The sequence below is a fragment of the Sciurus carolinensis genome, chromosome 13 (genome assembly GCF_902686445.1).
Source record: "Sciurus carolinensis chromosome 13, mSciCar1.2, whole genome shotgun sequence".
In the NCBI taxonomy this organism is placed as follows: Eukaryota; Metazoa; Chordata; class Mammalia; order Rodentia; family Sciuridae; genus Sciurus; species Sciurus carolinensis.
The window spans coordinates 25,064,775-25,078,631 of NC_062225.1; the positions used below are offsets into that span (position 1 = coordinate 25,064,775).

A 13,857-nucleotide genomic window follows, 5' to 3' on the forward strand; every position below is an offset into this window, starting at 1 on the left:
ACTTTTGTACAGATTGAATCTGCATGATAGATCTTTGAAAACTGGCGGTTTTTAGTTTTTTTTTTTTTTTTTTTTTTTTTGAGATTCTTCTAGGCAGATGTACATAGTTTTAATTTATTCCTTATTACTGTACAATATTCCAACTTATGAATGTATCCCGATTTATTCATTCTTTGAATAAGGTGTTTGGTCTGCTACTATGGATAATAATGGGTATAACAGCACCTATCTTATAGGGTTTTGGTGTGGTTTATGTAAGATAATGCTCATAAAATATTTAGTCGAATGTGTGACATCTAGTTAGTGATTAATAAGTGACAGCTCTTATTATGGGTTCAATAAGAATTGATAGAACATCATATACTTGGACTTTATCAACTGAATCATAGAGTTTCTTAGAAAATAATCTTCAATAATATAGCTTAATTATTTGTCTTATCTTGCTTTTGGAAAAGTTTTTTAAAATTAGAGTGAATTTTGTTTTACATATGTGCCTATGAAAAATAAAATAAACAATAAATGTATAGTTAATTGGTTGTCCTAGCACCATTTATTTAAAAGTTCATATTTTCTCCAGTAACCTTCATTTCCCTATTTATAAAATGTTCATGTATTGTTATTTTCAGACCTTCTCAATGGTCAAAAGCCTTCCTTTGAGTAGATTAGTTTCTGTTTTTATTAAAGTATCCTGAAGATTACATCCAGAATTTTACATGTGATCTGACCAGCATGGAATGTATTTTATTGTTTTGTTCTTCTGACATATTTGAGATTTTTAATGGTCACATCATACATTGGCCTTTTTTTGTTGTTATTGTTGTTCTGCATCCCCAGCCCTTTTTATTTTTTGAGCTAGGGTCTTGCTAAGTTCCTCAATCCTCACTAAATTGCTGATGCTGGCCTTGAACTTGCAGTCCTCCTGCCCCAGCCTCCTAAGTGACTGGGATTACAGGCATGTGCTACCACCGCCTAGCTTGGCATTTTTTCAAAAACATGAACTATCACCAGTATTTCTGTCCCATTTCTGTTGTCTATATACTGCTTTTTAACTCTGCTTTATTTCTTCTTACTGGTTTCATATCAGTGTTCATGCATATTAGGATGATTTTGAATCTAAATTTGGTCATTTGTTCTATTAAATATATCACTCAACTTTGTGGCATTTGTGTATTTGGTATCTCTTATCCAAGTTATTGATAAAAATGTTTTCTAAGACAGGTTATGGAGAAAAGTCTAAAAAATTTTCAATAAGATTATTCCAACATTTATGGTAAGTACTTCACCATATTATCAGTCAACCCACAGTTCACCTTATATTTTAGTCTGTTAACTTAGTGATTATGAATATAGTTTGTCTAGTATATCTGACCTTAGAGAACCCTTAGTGACCAGACTGCATATATTTTCTTAACAATATATTGTCATTTCCCTTTAAATTTATCTAAAAGCTTAATTGTGCATAGTATTCTATTGTGGGAGTATAACAATTTAATCATTACTTACTGTTGGACATTGATTCCACAATACCTACTAAATATCTGCTGTTGCCATCACTCGTCTACATGTCAGGATACTATCAGTGAACAAAATGGATAAAAAATTTCTTGGCCATGGAACTTATATTTAAGTAACGGGTATGGAAAGCAACCAAGTAAATAAGATACATAATATTTCAGTTGGTGGCATCAGAGAACAAATAAAGCAAAATAGTCAAGAAAGGACCTGAGAAGGAGGTATTGAATCAAATATCTGAAGAAAGTAAGAAAGCCATTTGTATATGAGTGGGGAAAGCATTCCAGGTAAATAGCATATACAGAGTCACTTGAATTCGAAGTAAGTTTGACATGTAAAAGGATACTTAGGAGGCCAGTGTGTTTGTAAAGAGAATGTGAAAATGTTAGAAAAACAGATTGTAAAGAGCCGTGATTGTTGTTAGGGTTAGTCAGAGGTATTTTGGAAATTGTGTGGATTCCCTGAGGTCATTAGTTTTTGTTTTTGTTTTTTGTTACTGAGATGGGTTCTTGCTCTGTTGACAGTCTAGCATTGAACTTCCTGAGTTCAAGTGATCCTCCTGCCTAAGTTTCCTGAGTAGATGGGAATACTGGTACACATCACCTGACTTCCCATCCAATTTTGGAATGCCTCTTTAGATGTTAGTGTTGATAAAGTTATAAATTATTTTAGTGTTTCATTTAATTTTCACGTTTCTTTAGATTCTTCTAGTATAGAACAGATCCTCTTTTTCCTTTCATGATATTTTTTAAAAATATTGTTTTAGTTGTAGGTGGACACAATATCTTATTTATTTTTATGTGGTGCCAAGGATCAAACCCAGTGCCTCACACGTGCTAGACAAGCTCTCTACCATTGAGCCATGACTCCATTTCTTATGACATTTTCTTTAGTTGTTGATGACCTTTATTTTATTAATTATATATGTGGTGCTGAGAATTGAACCAGTACCCCACACATGTGAGGCAAGCGCTCTACCACTACACCACAACCCCAGCCCTTTCATGACATTTTTGAAGAATGCAATCTAGTTACTTTGTAGATGTATCTCAAATAGAGCTTATCTGTTTTTGTATTATGATTAGATTTTGTTTATATTTTTGTGTATGAAAGCCACAGAAGTGACATGCTTTTCACGATGTATCATACTAGGAGGCATATTATGTGAATTTGTCCCAGTTCTGATAATATTTGCTTATACTACTTAGTTAGGATAGTATCTACAGTTTTTTATCTTCTTTAAGGTTAATTATAAGTGTGTTTTACATATTAATAGTAATTAACAAGAATCAGGGAGAGATATTTCAAGGTGATGCAATCTTATTTTTATTACAGTTTTACCTATTTATTTTAGTACCCATTTGATGATACTTGTCTCATTCTTTTATTAGTTAACTATAATTTTGTAATTAAAAAAATTCTCCTTCATTCTTTGAACATTCATTAGTTGGGATTCTGTGGTAAGTTAGGTCTTTCCCTTCTACCCCATTTATCTCTTGTTTATATCAACATGAACTGTTGGATTTTTCTTTTACTCAGAAGATCATAATCTGTTACTTTTTTTTTTTTTGTACTGAGGATTAAATCTAGGTGTGCTTAACCACTGAACCTCATCGCCAGTTCCTTTTCTTTTTTCTTTTGAGAAAGATTCTAAGTTACTGAGGCTGTCATTGAAGTTACTATTCTCCTGCCTCAGCCTTCTGAGTCTTTGGGATTATAGGCATGTGCCACCATGCCTGGTCATTATTATGTACTTTTTAAAAACTATTTTTTTAGTTGTCAACGGACCTTATTTTTATTTATTTACTTATATGCAGTGCTAAGAATTGAACCCAGTGCCTCACATACTAGGCAAGCTCTAGCCCTTATTATGAATTTTTTAAGAATTTTATTTCTTTTTTGGTTCATTGTACACAAATGGAGTGCAACTTTTCATTTCTCTGGTTTTACACCATGTAGAGTCATACCATTTGTGTAATCATACATGTACATAGGGTAATGATGTTTGTCTCATTCCATTATCTTTCGTCCCCCCTGCCCCCTCCCAACCCCTCATTTCCCTCTACACAATCTAGCTTTCCTCCCCCCTTATGTGTCATCATCCACTTATCAGAGAAAACATTCGACCTTTGGTTTTTTGGGATTGGCTTATTTCACTTAGCATGATATTCTCCACTCCATCCATTTACCAGTAAATGCCATAATTTTATTCTCTATTGCTGAGTAATATTCCATTGTGTATATATACCACAGTTTCTTTATCCATTCATCAATTGAAGGGTGTCTAGGTTGGTTCTACAAACTAGCTGTTGTGAATTGAGCTGTTGTAAACATTGATGTGACTGTGTCACTGTAGTATGCTGATTTTAAGTCCTTTGGGTATAGGCCAAGGAGTGGGATAGCTGGGTCAAATGGTAGTTTCATTCCAAGTTTTCTAAGGAATCTCCATACTGCTTTCCAGAGTGGTTATACCAATTTGCAACCCCACCAGCAATGTATGAGTGTACCTTTTTCCCCCACATCCTCGCCAACACCTGTTATTGCTTGTATTCTTGATAATAGCCATTCTAATTGGGGTGAGATGGAATCTTAGGGTAGTTTTGATTTTGCAATTCTCTTATAACTAGAGATGTTGAACATTTTTTCATATATCTACTGATTGTTTGTATATCTTATTCGGGGAATTGTCTGCTCAGTTCCTTAGCCCATTTATTGATTGGTTATTTGTATTTTTGGTGTAAAATTTTTTTGAATTCTTTATAAATTGTGGAGCTTAGTGCTCTATCTGAAGTATGTGTGGTAATTTTATGATTTTGATACTCAAATTATTTTACACTTCTCAGTGAGAGCTTTATTAAGCTCTTTTTATCTTGCAGAACTGAACTACATACCCCTTAGACAACAACTTGCTGTTTTTCTTTTCCCCTGACCCCTGGCAACCTTCATTCTAGTTTCTATCTCTATGAATTTTACTACTCTAGGTACTACAGATAGGTAGGATCATACAGTATTTGTCTTTGTGTGACTGGCTTATTTCAGTTAGTATCATGTTCTCAGAATTCATCCATGTTGTAGCCTGTGTCAGTTTCCTTCTTTTATAAGAATTTATAATATTGTAAGTTTTTACATTTTCTTCCCTCATTCTGTTGATTAACACTTGAGTTGCTTTTTTCTTTTTCACTGTTGTGAATACTGCTATGAGCTTGGTTATATCAGTATCTCTTTGAGATCCTGCTTTCACTTCTTTTGGGTATAGAACCAGAAGGAGAATTGCTAGATCATATGGTCATTCTATTTTTAAGTTTTTGATGAAGTTCCATACTACTTTCCACAGAGGCTACACTGTTTTACATCCACTTACAATGAATGAAGGTTCTAATTTCTCCACATCCTTGTCAACAATTGTTATTTTCTGATTGTTTATTTGGTTTTTGTTTTTGTAATGGCCATACTAACAAGTCTGATATGGTTCTGCATTGTGGTATTGATTTTAACTTTTCTTAAGATTAGTGATACTGAGCCTCTTTTGTTTGTTAGTTTATATTTCTTTCGAGAAACGTCTGTTGTTTGTCCATTTTTGAATTGAATATTTGGTTTTTGTTGTTAAGTTGTAGGGGCTTTTTATGTAGTCTGGAGATTAACTCCTTATTAGATAATTAAACACAGAAGTTTTAATTTTTTTATTTATCCCAATTTTTCCATTTTCACTTTTGTTGCTACCCCCTTTGGGGTAATTTTTATGTGCGGCATGCACATTCATTCTGTATACATTTGAGTATTCAGTTACTGTATATTCAAAAGATGAGTCTTTCCTGATTTTCTTGACCTCTTTGTCAAAGATCAGTTCACCGTGTAGGTATATATATCTGGACTCTCAGTTCTATTCCATTGATCTATATGTCTCTTTTGTACCAGTACCACTCTGGCTTGAGGACTGTTTTGTAACAAGTCTTAGAATTGTCAAGTTTGAGTCTTTCAACTTTATTAACCATTTTAAAGATTATTTTGGTTATTCTCAGTTCCTTGAATTTCAGTTTTCATATAAATTTTAGAATCTGCTTATCAATTTTTTTTTGGAAAAAAATCAGCTGTGATTATTTTTGTTTGCATTGAAGTTACATTGGCTCAGTATGATAATATGGGATAGTATGATAATAAGGGAAGTATTAAAATAAATCTTTCAATCCATAAACATGAGCCAGTTTTCCATTTATTTTGATTTTCATTCCTTAATGTTTTATAGTATACAAGGCATACTCATTTTGTTAAGTATATTCTCAATATTTCATTCTTTTTATGTTCTTATAAATGGAATTACTTCATTTTGTTTTTGGATTGTTCAGTTTCTAGCTTATTGAAATATAATTGATGTTTGTATATTGAGCGGGTGTTGTCTATAGACTGCTAAAGTTGTTAATTAGTCCTAGTAGTTTTTTAGTGATTTCCTTGGAATTTTTAAAATAAGTTAATAAAATATGCAAGTAGAGTTTTATGTCTTCCATTCCAATCTTAATTTCTTTAATTTTTTTTTACCTGATTATCTTGCTGAGAATGTATACTGTGGTATTGAGTAAGAGATGTTAGAATGGACATACTTTTCATGTTCTTGATCCTAGGTGGGTAGCTTTTAGTCTTTACCATTTAGTATTATGTTAGCTGTGTGTCTTTCATAGATGCCTTTTATCTGGTTATAAGTACCTTCTATTCCTAGTTTGAGGATAAATTTTGTCATGAATCAGTGTTGGATTTTGTTAAGTTAAACAGTAGCTTTAAATTAAAGAAGAAACTTTATGGAGATGTAATTCCCATATCACATATTTTTTCCACTTAAAATGTATGATCCAGTGATTTTTAACATGTTCAGATAGTTGTGCAGGCTTTACCCCAATCAATTTTAGAACATTTTTGTTGTCTAAAAAAAAAGAAACTTCATAACCATAAGTAGTCATTCTCCATTTCTCTCCCTCCTACTCACTGACCTTGAATGACTTATCAACTTTCTATCTCTGTCTCTTTATGTTTGCCTGATCTTTTCTTTTCTTTCTTTTAAAAAAATTTTTATTTCTCCTTTGTTATTGTGATTATCTTTTGACCAACATCTCTCCATCCCCTGTTCCTTCCACTCACCCAAGCCTCTTGATAGCTACCATTCTGCTGTCTCCTATGAGATCAGCTTTTTTAGATTCCATATATGAGTAAGCATAATTAATACTTAGTCCAATTTCTGTTAGTATAAATAAAATACCTGGTTAGGTATTTCATTAAAGAAATGTTTATTTAGCTCACGGTTTTGGAGGCTGAAAGTCTAGACAGCATGGTGCCAGCCCTGGCAGAGGTTTCCCAGGGTGCATCACCTCTTGGTAGATGGCATCACAATGGTTGGAGCATGTGCAAGAACCATCACATGTTAGAGAGAGGAAGCCAGAGCACAAGGAGGGACTCTTTTGTAACAACTTGCTCTTGAGAAAACTAACTCAGCGTCCCTCAAGAACTACCTTAATCTCTTCTAAGAACTGTGCTCCCAGTGACCCTGTAACCGGGAGGGAAATGTTTACTGCTCATCATGCTCCACAAAAATTCTGGAGACAGGTTGGCGAGGAAAATAGGTTTATTCAAAGTTGGCTTTGAGGAAGTCAGAGGAGAATTTTCTGTTTCAAATCTCCATCTTTGGGAACTCAGGGGTTCTGAAAAGCTTTTATAAGAGAAAAGGAAGCACATGGGACAAAAGCAGGAAGTCTACAAATGTAGATTTAGCTAGCTAGAGAATTTGTCCATATTAATTTTCCTGGTGTCTGTCCTCAGCATGAGAAAGTTCAGGAGCTCTCTTGTTTCAACCAAACTAACTCCATTAGGCCCCATCTCTTCAAGGTCCCACTACTTAGCACATTATCACACTGGGGATGAACCCTTCAATACATGAACCCTTGAGGGACTCACTTCAGCCATATCTGAACCATAGCAGTGAGATCACATGATGTTTGTCTTTCTGTGCCTGGCTTATTATAATTTTCTCCAGGTTCATCCATGTTGTTGCAGGTGATGTGATTTCGTTCTTTTTATGATGGAATAATATTCCATTTTGTGTGCATATATATATATATATATGTATATATATATATATTAAATATACATATATACACACACACACACACACCATGTTTTCTTTATCCATTCATCTATTGATGGACATTGAGTTTGATTTCACATTTTTGGTATTAACACTAGCTTCTTAAGAGCCTGTTAAATATCTAGTACTAAGTTGCTGCTTTGTTATAAGTATCCCATCCAGAAACAATTATGTGTATATAGTAATATATATATATATATATATATAATACACACTTATTAGCATATTATATATAGTTCTAAAGTTATAAGAATTTAAAAATGCTAAAGTTATTATGAAATATGTTTATTATGAAAGCTTAACAGATGTCGTGGGAGGAGATAGATAGGTCATTGGGTTTAAATATATTCTCAGGTTGAGGTATTTGTTCTCCAGTGAGCAAGATAATAAGCTTCAGGTTAAAAATGGTATTTTAAAAGTATTTGATGCAGTGGTATTTAACCGATTTGTTTTTAAGTCAACAACTTGTTTTTTTGCAGTACTGGGGATTGAACGCAGGATTGCTTTACCGTTGAGCTATTTTCCTAGTCTTTTGCTTGAGACAGAGTCTCGCTAAGTTGCTGAGGATCTTGCTAAATTGCTGAGGCTGGCCTTGAACTTGTAGTCCTTTTGCTCACCCTTCTGAATTACTGGGTTATAGGTGTGCACCACATAGCTTCAACATTTTGTTTTTAAATAATTGTACATTCACATGCAGTTTTAAAGAAATGATCTGAATAGATTGGGATAACATCTTGCAAATCTAATCATATATCACAGCCATGATATTGAGGCTAAAATAGTCAAGATAGTGAGCATTTGCCTTGCCACAAGGATGCCTCTAGTTGCTTTACGTAGCTGCATCTACTTCTCTCACCATCCACCCTTTCTTTAACTACTGGCAACCACTGATCTGTTCCCCATTTCTATAATTTTGTAATTTCAAGACTGACATATAAATGAATCATATAGCATACAATTTTCTTGTGTGTTGACTAAGAATAATTATCTGAATTACTCAGAATCAAATAATTTTCTGGATGTCCATCTAGGTTGTTGTGTTTATCAGTACTCTTCCCCTTTATTTCTGGGTAGTATTTCATGATATGTATATACCATAGTTTGTTTAAATATTCACTTTATTGAAGAACATCTTGGTTGTTTTTCCATTTTTTGTCTTTACAAATAAAACTGCTGTAAAATTTCATGTGCATGTTTTTGTGTGGACATATCTCTGTTTCTGCGGAATTAATGTCCATAAGTGCAAACAGCTGCACCATTTTCTATTCCTTTCAGAAGTATATGAATGATCTGCTTATTCCACATCCTCATCAGGATTGATGTTATCACTATTCTTTATTTTAGCTTTCTTGATAGATTTTTTAGTGATGTCTCATTGAAACCATTTATATTTTCTTACTGGTTTCTGATGTTGAACATTTTTTCATATCCTCATTTCATATCTTTGTATCCTATTTAGTGAAATGTCTCTAATATGTGTTTTGCCCATTTTCTATTTGGTAACCCTCCACCCCCCCTTTTTTTTTAATATGTTGAGGTTTTTTTGTTTGTGGTTCTGAGGATTGAACCCAGAGCTTTGCCCATGCTAAACAGTCACTGTAGCACTGTAACTGGGAAAGAGGAGGGGCACCTCATTATTGCTGAGTAGGAATCAAAGTCCAGGCTCCCCACATGGATTTCACTGACATCGCAGGGGAGGAGTAGCTCATTAGTCAGTAGGGATGAAAGTAAGTCCTGTCTTCTGCTTGGTCTTTTCTCATAACACCTTGACCTGGTGTTGGGACGCTTCATTACAGGTTTTTTAACAATTATTTTTGTAGTTGTAGGTGGACAGCATGCCTTTATTTTATTTGCTTATTTATGGGTGCTGAGGATTGAACCAGTTCCTCACATGCGCCAAGCAAGCACTCTGCCACTAAGCTACAGCCCTGACCCTCGTTACAGTTTTGCAAGAGTGAACATCTAGGTTTCTTACTTGACTTTTGCTAGTGTGTGTGAAGTTGGGGCTGAGGTTTTTTTTCTCTGTGGTGGTTGAAGTAAAGTAATTATTGTCTAAAGGTTTTCTGTTTTGCTAAGCCATATTTTTCCTGGATTTTTATTTTTGTGTGAGAGCAGATGTTTGTAGGCTTTGTCTGTGTTTGTTGTTCCTTGGTTGCTCCAACTCTGGATATATGAGACAAAAAGAAAACTTGGGGATCTCACCACCAAATCATTTGTCAAGTCCCAGGATCCCTAGCTAGTTTGCCTCCTTCTCTGCTTCTTTCAGTTCTTCTTATGTTGGTTTTATATAATTTCCAGGATGTTTAGGTCTACTTAGGAGGAGAAATATGGAAAAATTCATCGACTCCATTTTCTGGGAAAAGGCATAATTTAAAATATTTTATATGAAATAAAATGTACTATATCATCAATGGAATGCCAAATTATAGAGCATTTCTAGGTAAAACACAGAAACCTCAAAGAAATTTTATATTTATGATAGCTTTGGGCATTGATTCTAGGTCTCAGGAAAAGGTACTCATTATTTTTCTTGTTCTTAGAGGCAAAATAGTAGGTATAGTTGGGGCCTCTGAAATAGCCAAAAATAACCTCAAATGAGATTTGAATGGCTTAGATAAGGTAGAGTTTCATTTTTCTTTAATATCATAGTCCAGGGTAGGAAAGTGAACTCTGTTCTTGAGGTCATCCACAGATCTAAACTGGCTGTCCTTATGCATGACTTCTGTGGTTGTTCAGGCATTACCATTTTCAGGTATCAAATGGTGATGAATGGTGGTGGTAGTAGGAAAACATGGAGGTCAAGAACTGGATTTTAAGGACAAGAAGCTGAAGTTGCACTTAACACTTTTGCTCATAGCCCATTGAACTAAACCTAGGCATATGATCACAACTAGCTGCAAAAGAAAAAGAAATGTCCCCAGTTTGGCGACTATGTGGCCAACAAAAGTTTGGGTGACCTCTATACTGTAAGGAAGAAAGTAGAATATATACTAGGGGACAATAGTAGTCTTTGTTGTGGTACTCTTGTAGAAAGTTTTAGAAGAACTCTACTGAGTGGTCTTAGTTATAAGTCATTTTATTCTATAGTTAACGGCTGCCATTTTCTTACTGTGTTCTTTGACCTGTTTTATTATAAAAGAATGATAAGACTTTAATGGTCATATCTTAGCCTGGATAGAAAACTGATTTGTATATAACTATTTAAAGTACTTTAAGTAAGAACCTATTTTTATCTTCTAGGGTTTACAGAGTCCACGGGGAATGGATGCACACCTGAAGCTGTATGTAGTCACATTGTTATTGAGAGCCATGAGAAAGGATGTTTCAGAACTTTAACAACTGAACAACCACAACTGGAAGACCATCCTTGTGCTTTTACATCTGCTGAATCCTCAGAAATGATCAGAGAACGACAGAGCCCATCATCGTGGAGAGCCAGACACATCAATCTTTCCAAATCACTAGACCAGAACAACCCCCATTTTAAGTTTGGAATTCCTTGCAGTTACAAAGTCATTCCCCACTTCAAAACCTTATACCTGATGACTTCAAAATTAGCAAGGGCCTTCGAATGCCATTCCGTGAAAATATGGACCTTGGCTATCAGAATTAGTAGAAGTAGAACCTGCTTGTGTGCCACCTAAAGAAGTGGATTTTCCTTCTTCATCACAAATACCGCCCCCAGAACCCATGAAACAGTTTACTACCTCCATCACTTTTTCATCTCACCGACATTCTCAATGCATTTCAGATTCCTCTGTTTTTAAGGTTGGTGTTACTGAAGGTAGCCAGTGTACTGGAGCATCTATGGGGGTATTTAATTCTCATGTCACTGAAGAGCAAAATTCTTCTAGAGATCTTAAACAGAAAATCTCTTCCCCTTCATCATTTAAAATGCTTAGTGGTTTACCACATAAAGCTGTGACTATTTTAGCAGAAAAAGGTAGGCAAAACCAAAAGTTATTGTTGATTTTGAGCCTTCTCATCGAGAGGAAAAACTCTTAGAAAGATCAGATTTTAATGTCAGTCATTTTGAGCCCAGTACCAGTGCAAATTGTACTTTCAAGGAATTCAGTTTTCTGATAATGATACCCACGTTAGTATGGGCAGATCAAATTCCACACTAGGAGTAAAAGAGAAGAATGTAACCAACACTGCAGATCTTCCTTCGCACATTTTTTCTTGAACAACGAGAACTCTTTGAACAAAGCAAAGCCCCACATGCAGATCACCATGTGAGAAAACACCATTCTTGCCTTTGTCCAGACCTTCCTTCTTGCATTTTCCTTGAACAACAAGAACTCTTTGAACAAAGCAAAGCCCCACATGTAGATCATGAGATGAGAGAAAGCCATTCTCCCTTTCCTCTGTGTCAGGATTATATAGCTTCAGACCTTCCTTCTCCCGTTTTTCTTGAACAACATCAAAGCAGAACCCCAGGTGTAGATGACCACGTGAGAAAACACCATTTTCCCTTTTCTCAAGGTCAGGATTGTGTAGTAGAAAAAAATCAACATACACCTAAATCACACATTACTAATATAAATGTTGAAGTGAATAATTCGATCTCCCAGTCTGCCCCTGATCACTATACATTAGAAACATCTGCATCTACTCCACCTTCAAATAGAAAAGCACTTTCATGTGTTCGTATAACTCTGTGCCCCAAGACTCCTTCCAGTTGGATAGTGGAACCTTAGGTAAAAGATTTCATTCTTTGGATTCTGCTTCTAAAACAAGGATGAATAGTGAGTTTAACTCTGACCTACAAACTATATCTTCAAGATCATTGGAACCAACCTCCAAGTTATTGACCAGTAAACCTATAGCACAAAATCCAGAATCTTTAGGTTTTCTAGGACCTAAATCTCCACTGGACTTCCAAGTTGTACAGTCTCCTCTTCCAGATAGTAATACTATTACTCAGGACTTGAAAGCCATACCTTCTCAGAATAGCCAGATAGTAACCTCAAGGCAAATACAAGTGAACATTTCAGATTTGGAAGGATATTCCAAAACCAGAGGGGACTCCGGTATCTGCAGATCGGTGAGTCTTGTGATAACAAGAAAGCTGATGGAATTTGTGATAAAGGGGTTAAAATACTTAAGCAAATGTAAATTCTTGGGGAAGAGACTATGAGTTCTTTTAAGGGAGGTTGTATCTGACTAATCTGCTAGAAGTCTTTCAAGAATTATGTAAATAAGTGAGAACATGTGAAGGTTATATATTTATACTTTCAAAGATCTTTTTGATAATATTTGACATCAAGTGTTAAAAGAAATTGAATTACTTTGAGAATAATCTTTGATCATCTAGTGGCATAATTACCATTTTTTTCATATTGGAAATTATGCTGCTGAAGATTTTTGCATGTGTGTGCATGCTCTCTCTCTGTCTCCGTCTTATCACCTCCCCCTTTGATTCCATTTCATAATTTCCCTCAATATTTAAAATTTAAAAAGAAAAGATATAGTGGTGAATATTGGCAGATAACTACTTCAGCGAGATGATTTAAGACTAACATCACCAGCCATGCGTGTCGACGCAATGTGCTCCCCACATTGTAGACGTAGGAAAGGAAACCCAATTCAGTAATCAATGCATTAGATTTATCTTATTCAGCCTAATTTTATCATTATTCAATTTTATCTTAAAAAATCTTTTACAATATGGCTAAATAGAATTGCCTGTGTTTTAAATGTTTATGCCTTATGTTTGAGCATAACACAAACATAGATACGGCAGAAGAGTTGAGAGCACTTTTCTTGGAAAGGAGGAAGGAAAAAATGTTTACTCAAATCCACCTGTGGCAGTCATTCCAATGAGAGACATATATATTGCTCATTTAGTCCTCATTATGACCTATGAAGTAGGTGATGATATTCCTGTTTACTCACTGGGAAACTGAGACACTGATATTGCTTCTTGGGCCAAGTGAGGCTATCTGTAAGGCTGAGAATGAGCATTCAAATGCAGTCTAATAGTTGGCATGGGGCACACTCCTGTAATCCCAGTGTCTTGGGAGGTTGAAGCAGGAGGATCACAAGTTCCAGTCCAATCTGGGTGAGTTAGCAAGACCCTGTCACAAAATAAAAAGGTGAAAAAGTGCTGGGGATGTAGCTTAGTGATTGAGTATTCCTGGGTTCAATTCCCAGTACATGAAAGAAGAAATAAAAGGAAAAAGGAAGAAAGAAAGCAATGCAGTCTGTTAAATTAA

The 13,857-nt window shown here is 34.9% G+C and overlaps 1 protein-coding gene across 1 annotated transcript in view; it reads left to right on the plus strand.

The window, feature by feature from the left end:
- Alms1 (ALMS1 centrosome and basal body associated protein) overlaps positions 1–13,857 on the plus strand; it is a 226,398-nt gene that overhangs the window by 98,195 nt on the left and 114,346 nt on the right. The window contains 9 exon segments of the mRNA XM_047522128.1: positions 10,880–10,898; positions 10,901–11,125; positions 11,128–11,229; positions 11,232–11,600; positions 11,603–11,695; positions 11,698–11,816; positions 11,818–12,316; positions 12,319–12,653; positions 12,655–12,686. Coding sequence (XP_047378084.1) covers positions 10,880–10,898; positions 10,901–11,125; positions 11,128–11,229; positions 11,232–11,600; positions 11,603–11,695; positions 11,698–11,816; positions 11,818–12,316; positions 12,319–12,653; positions 12,655–12,686 — 1,793 coding nt within the window.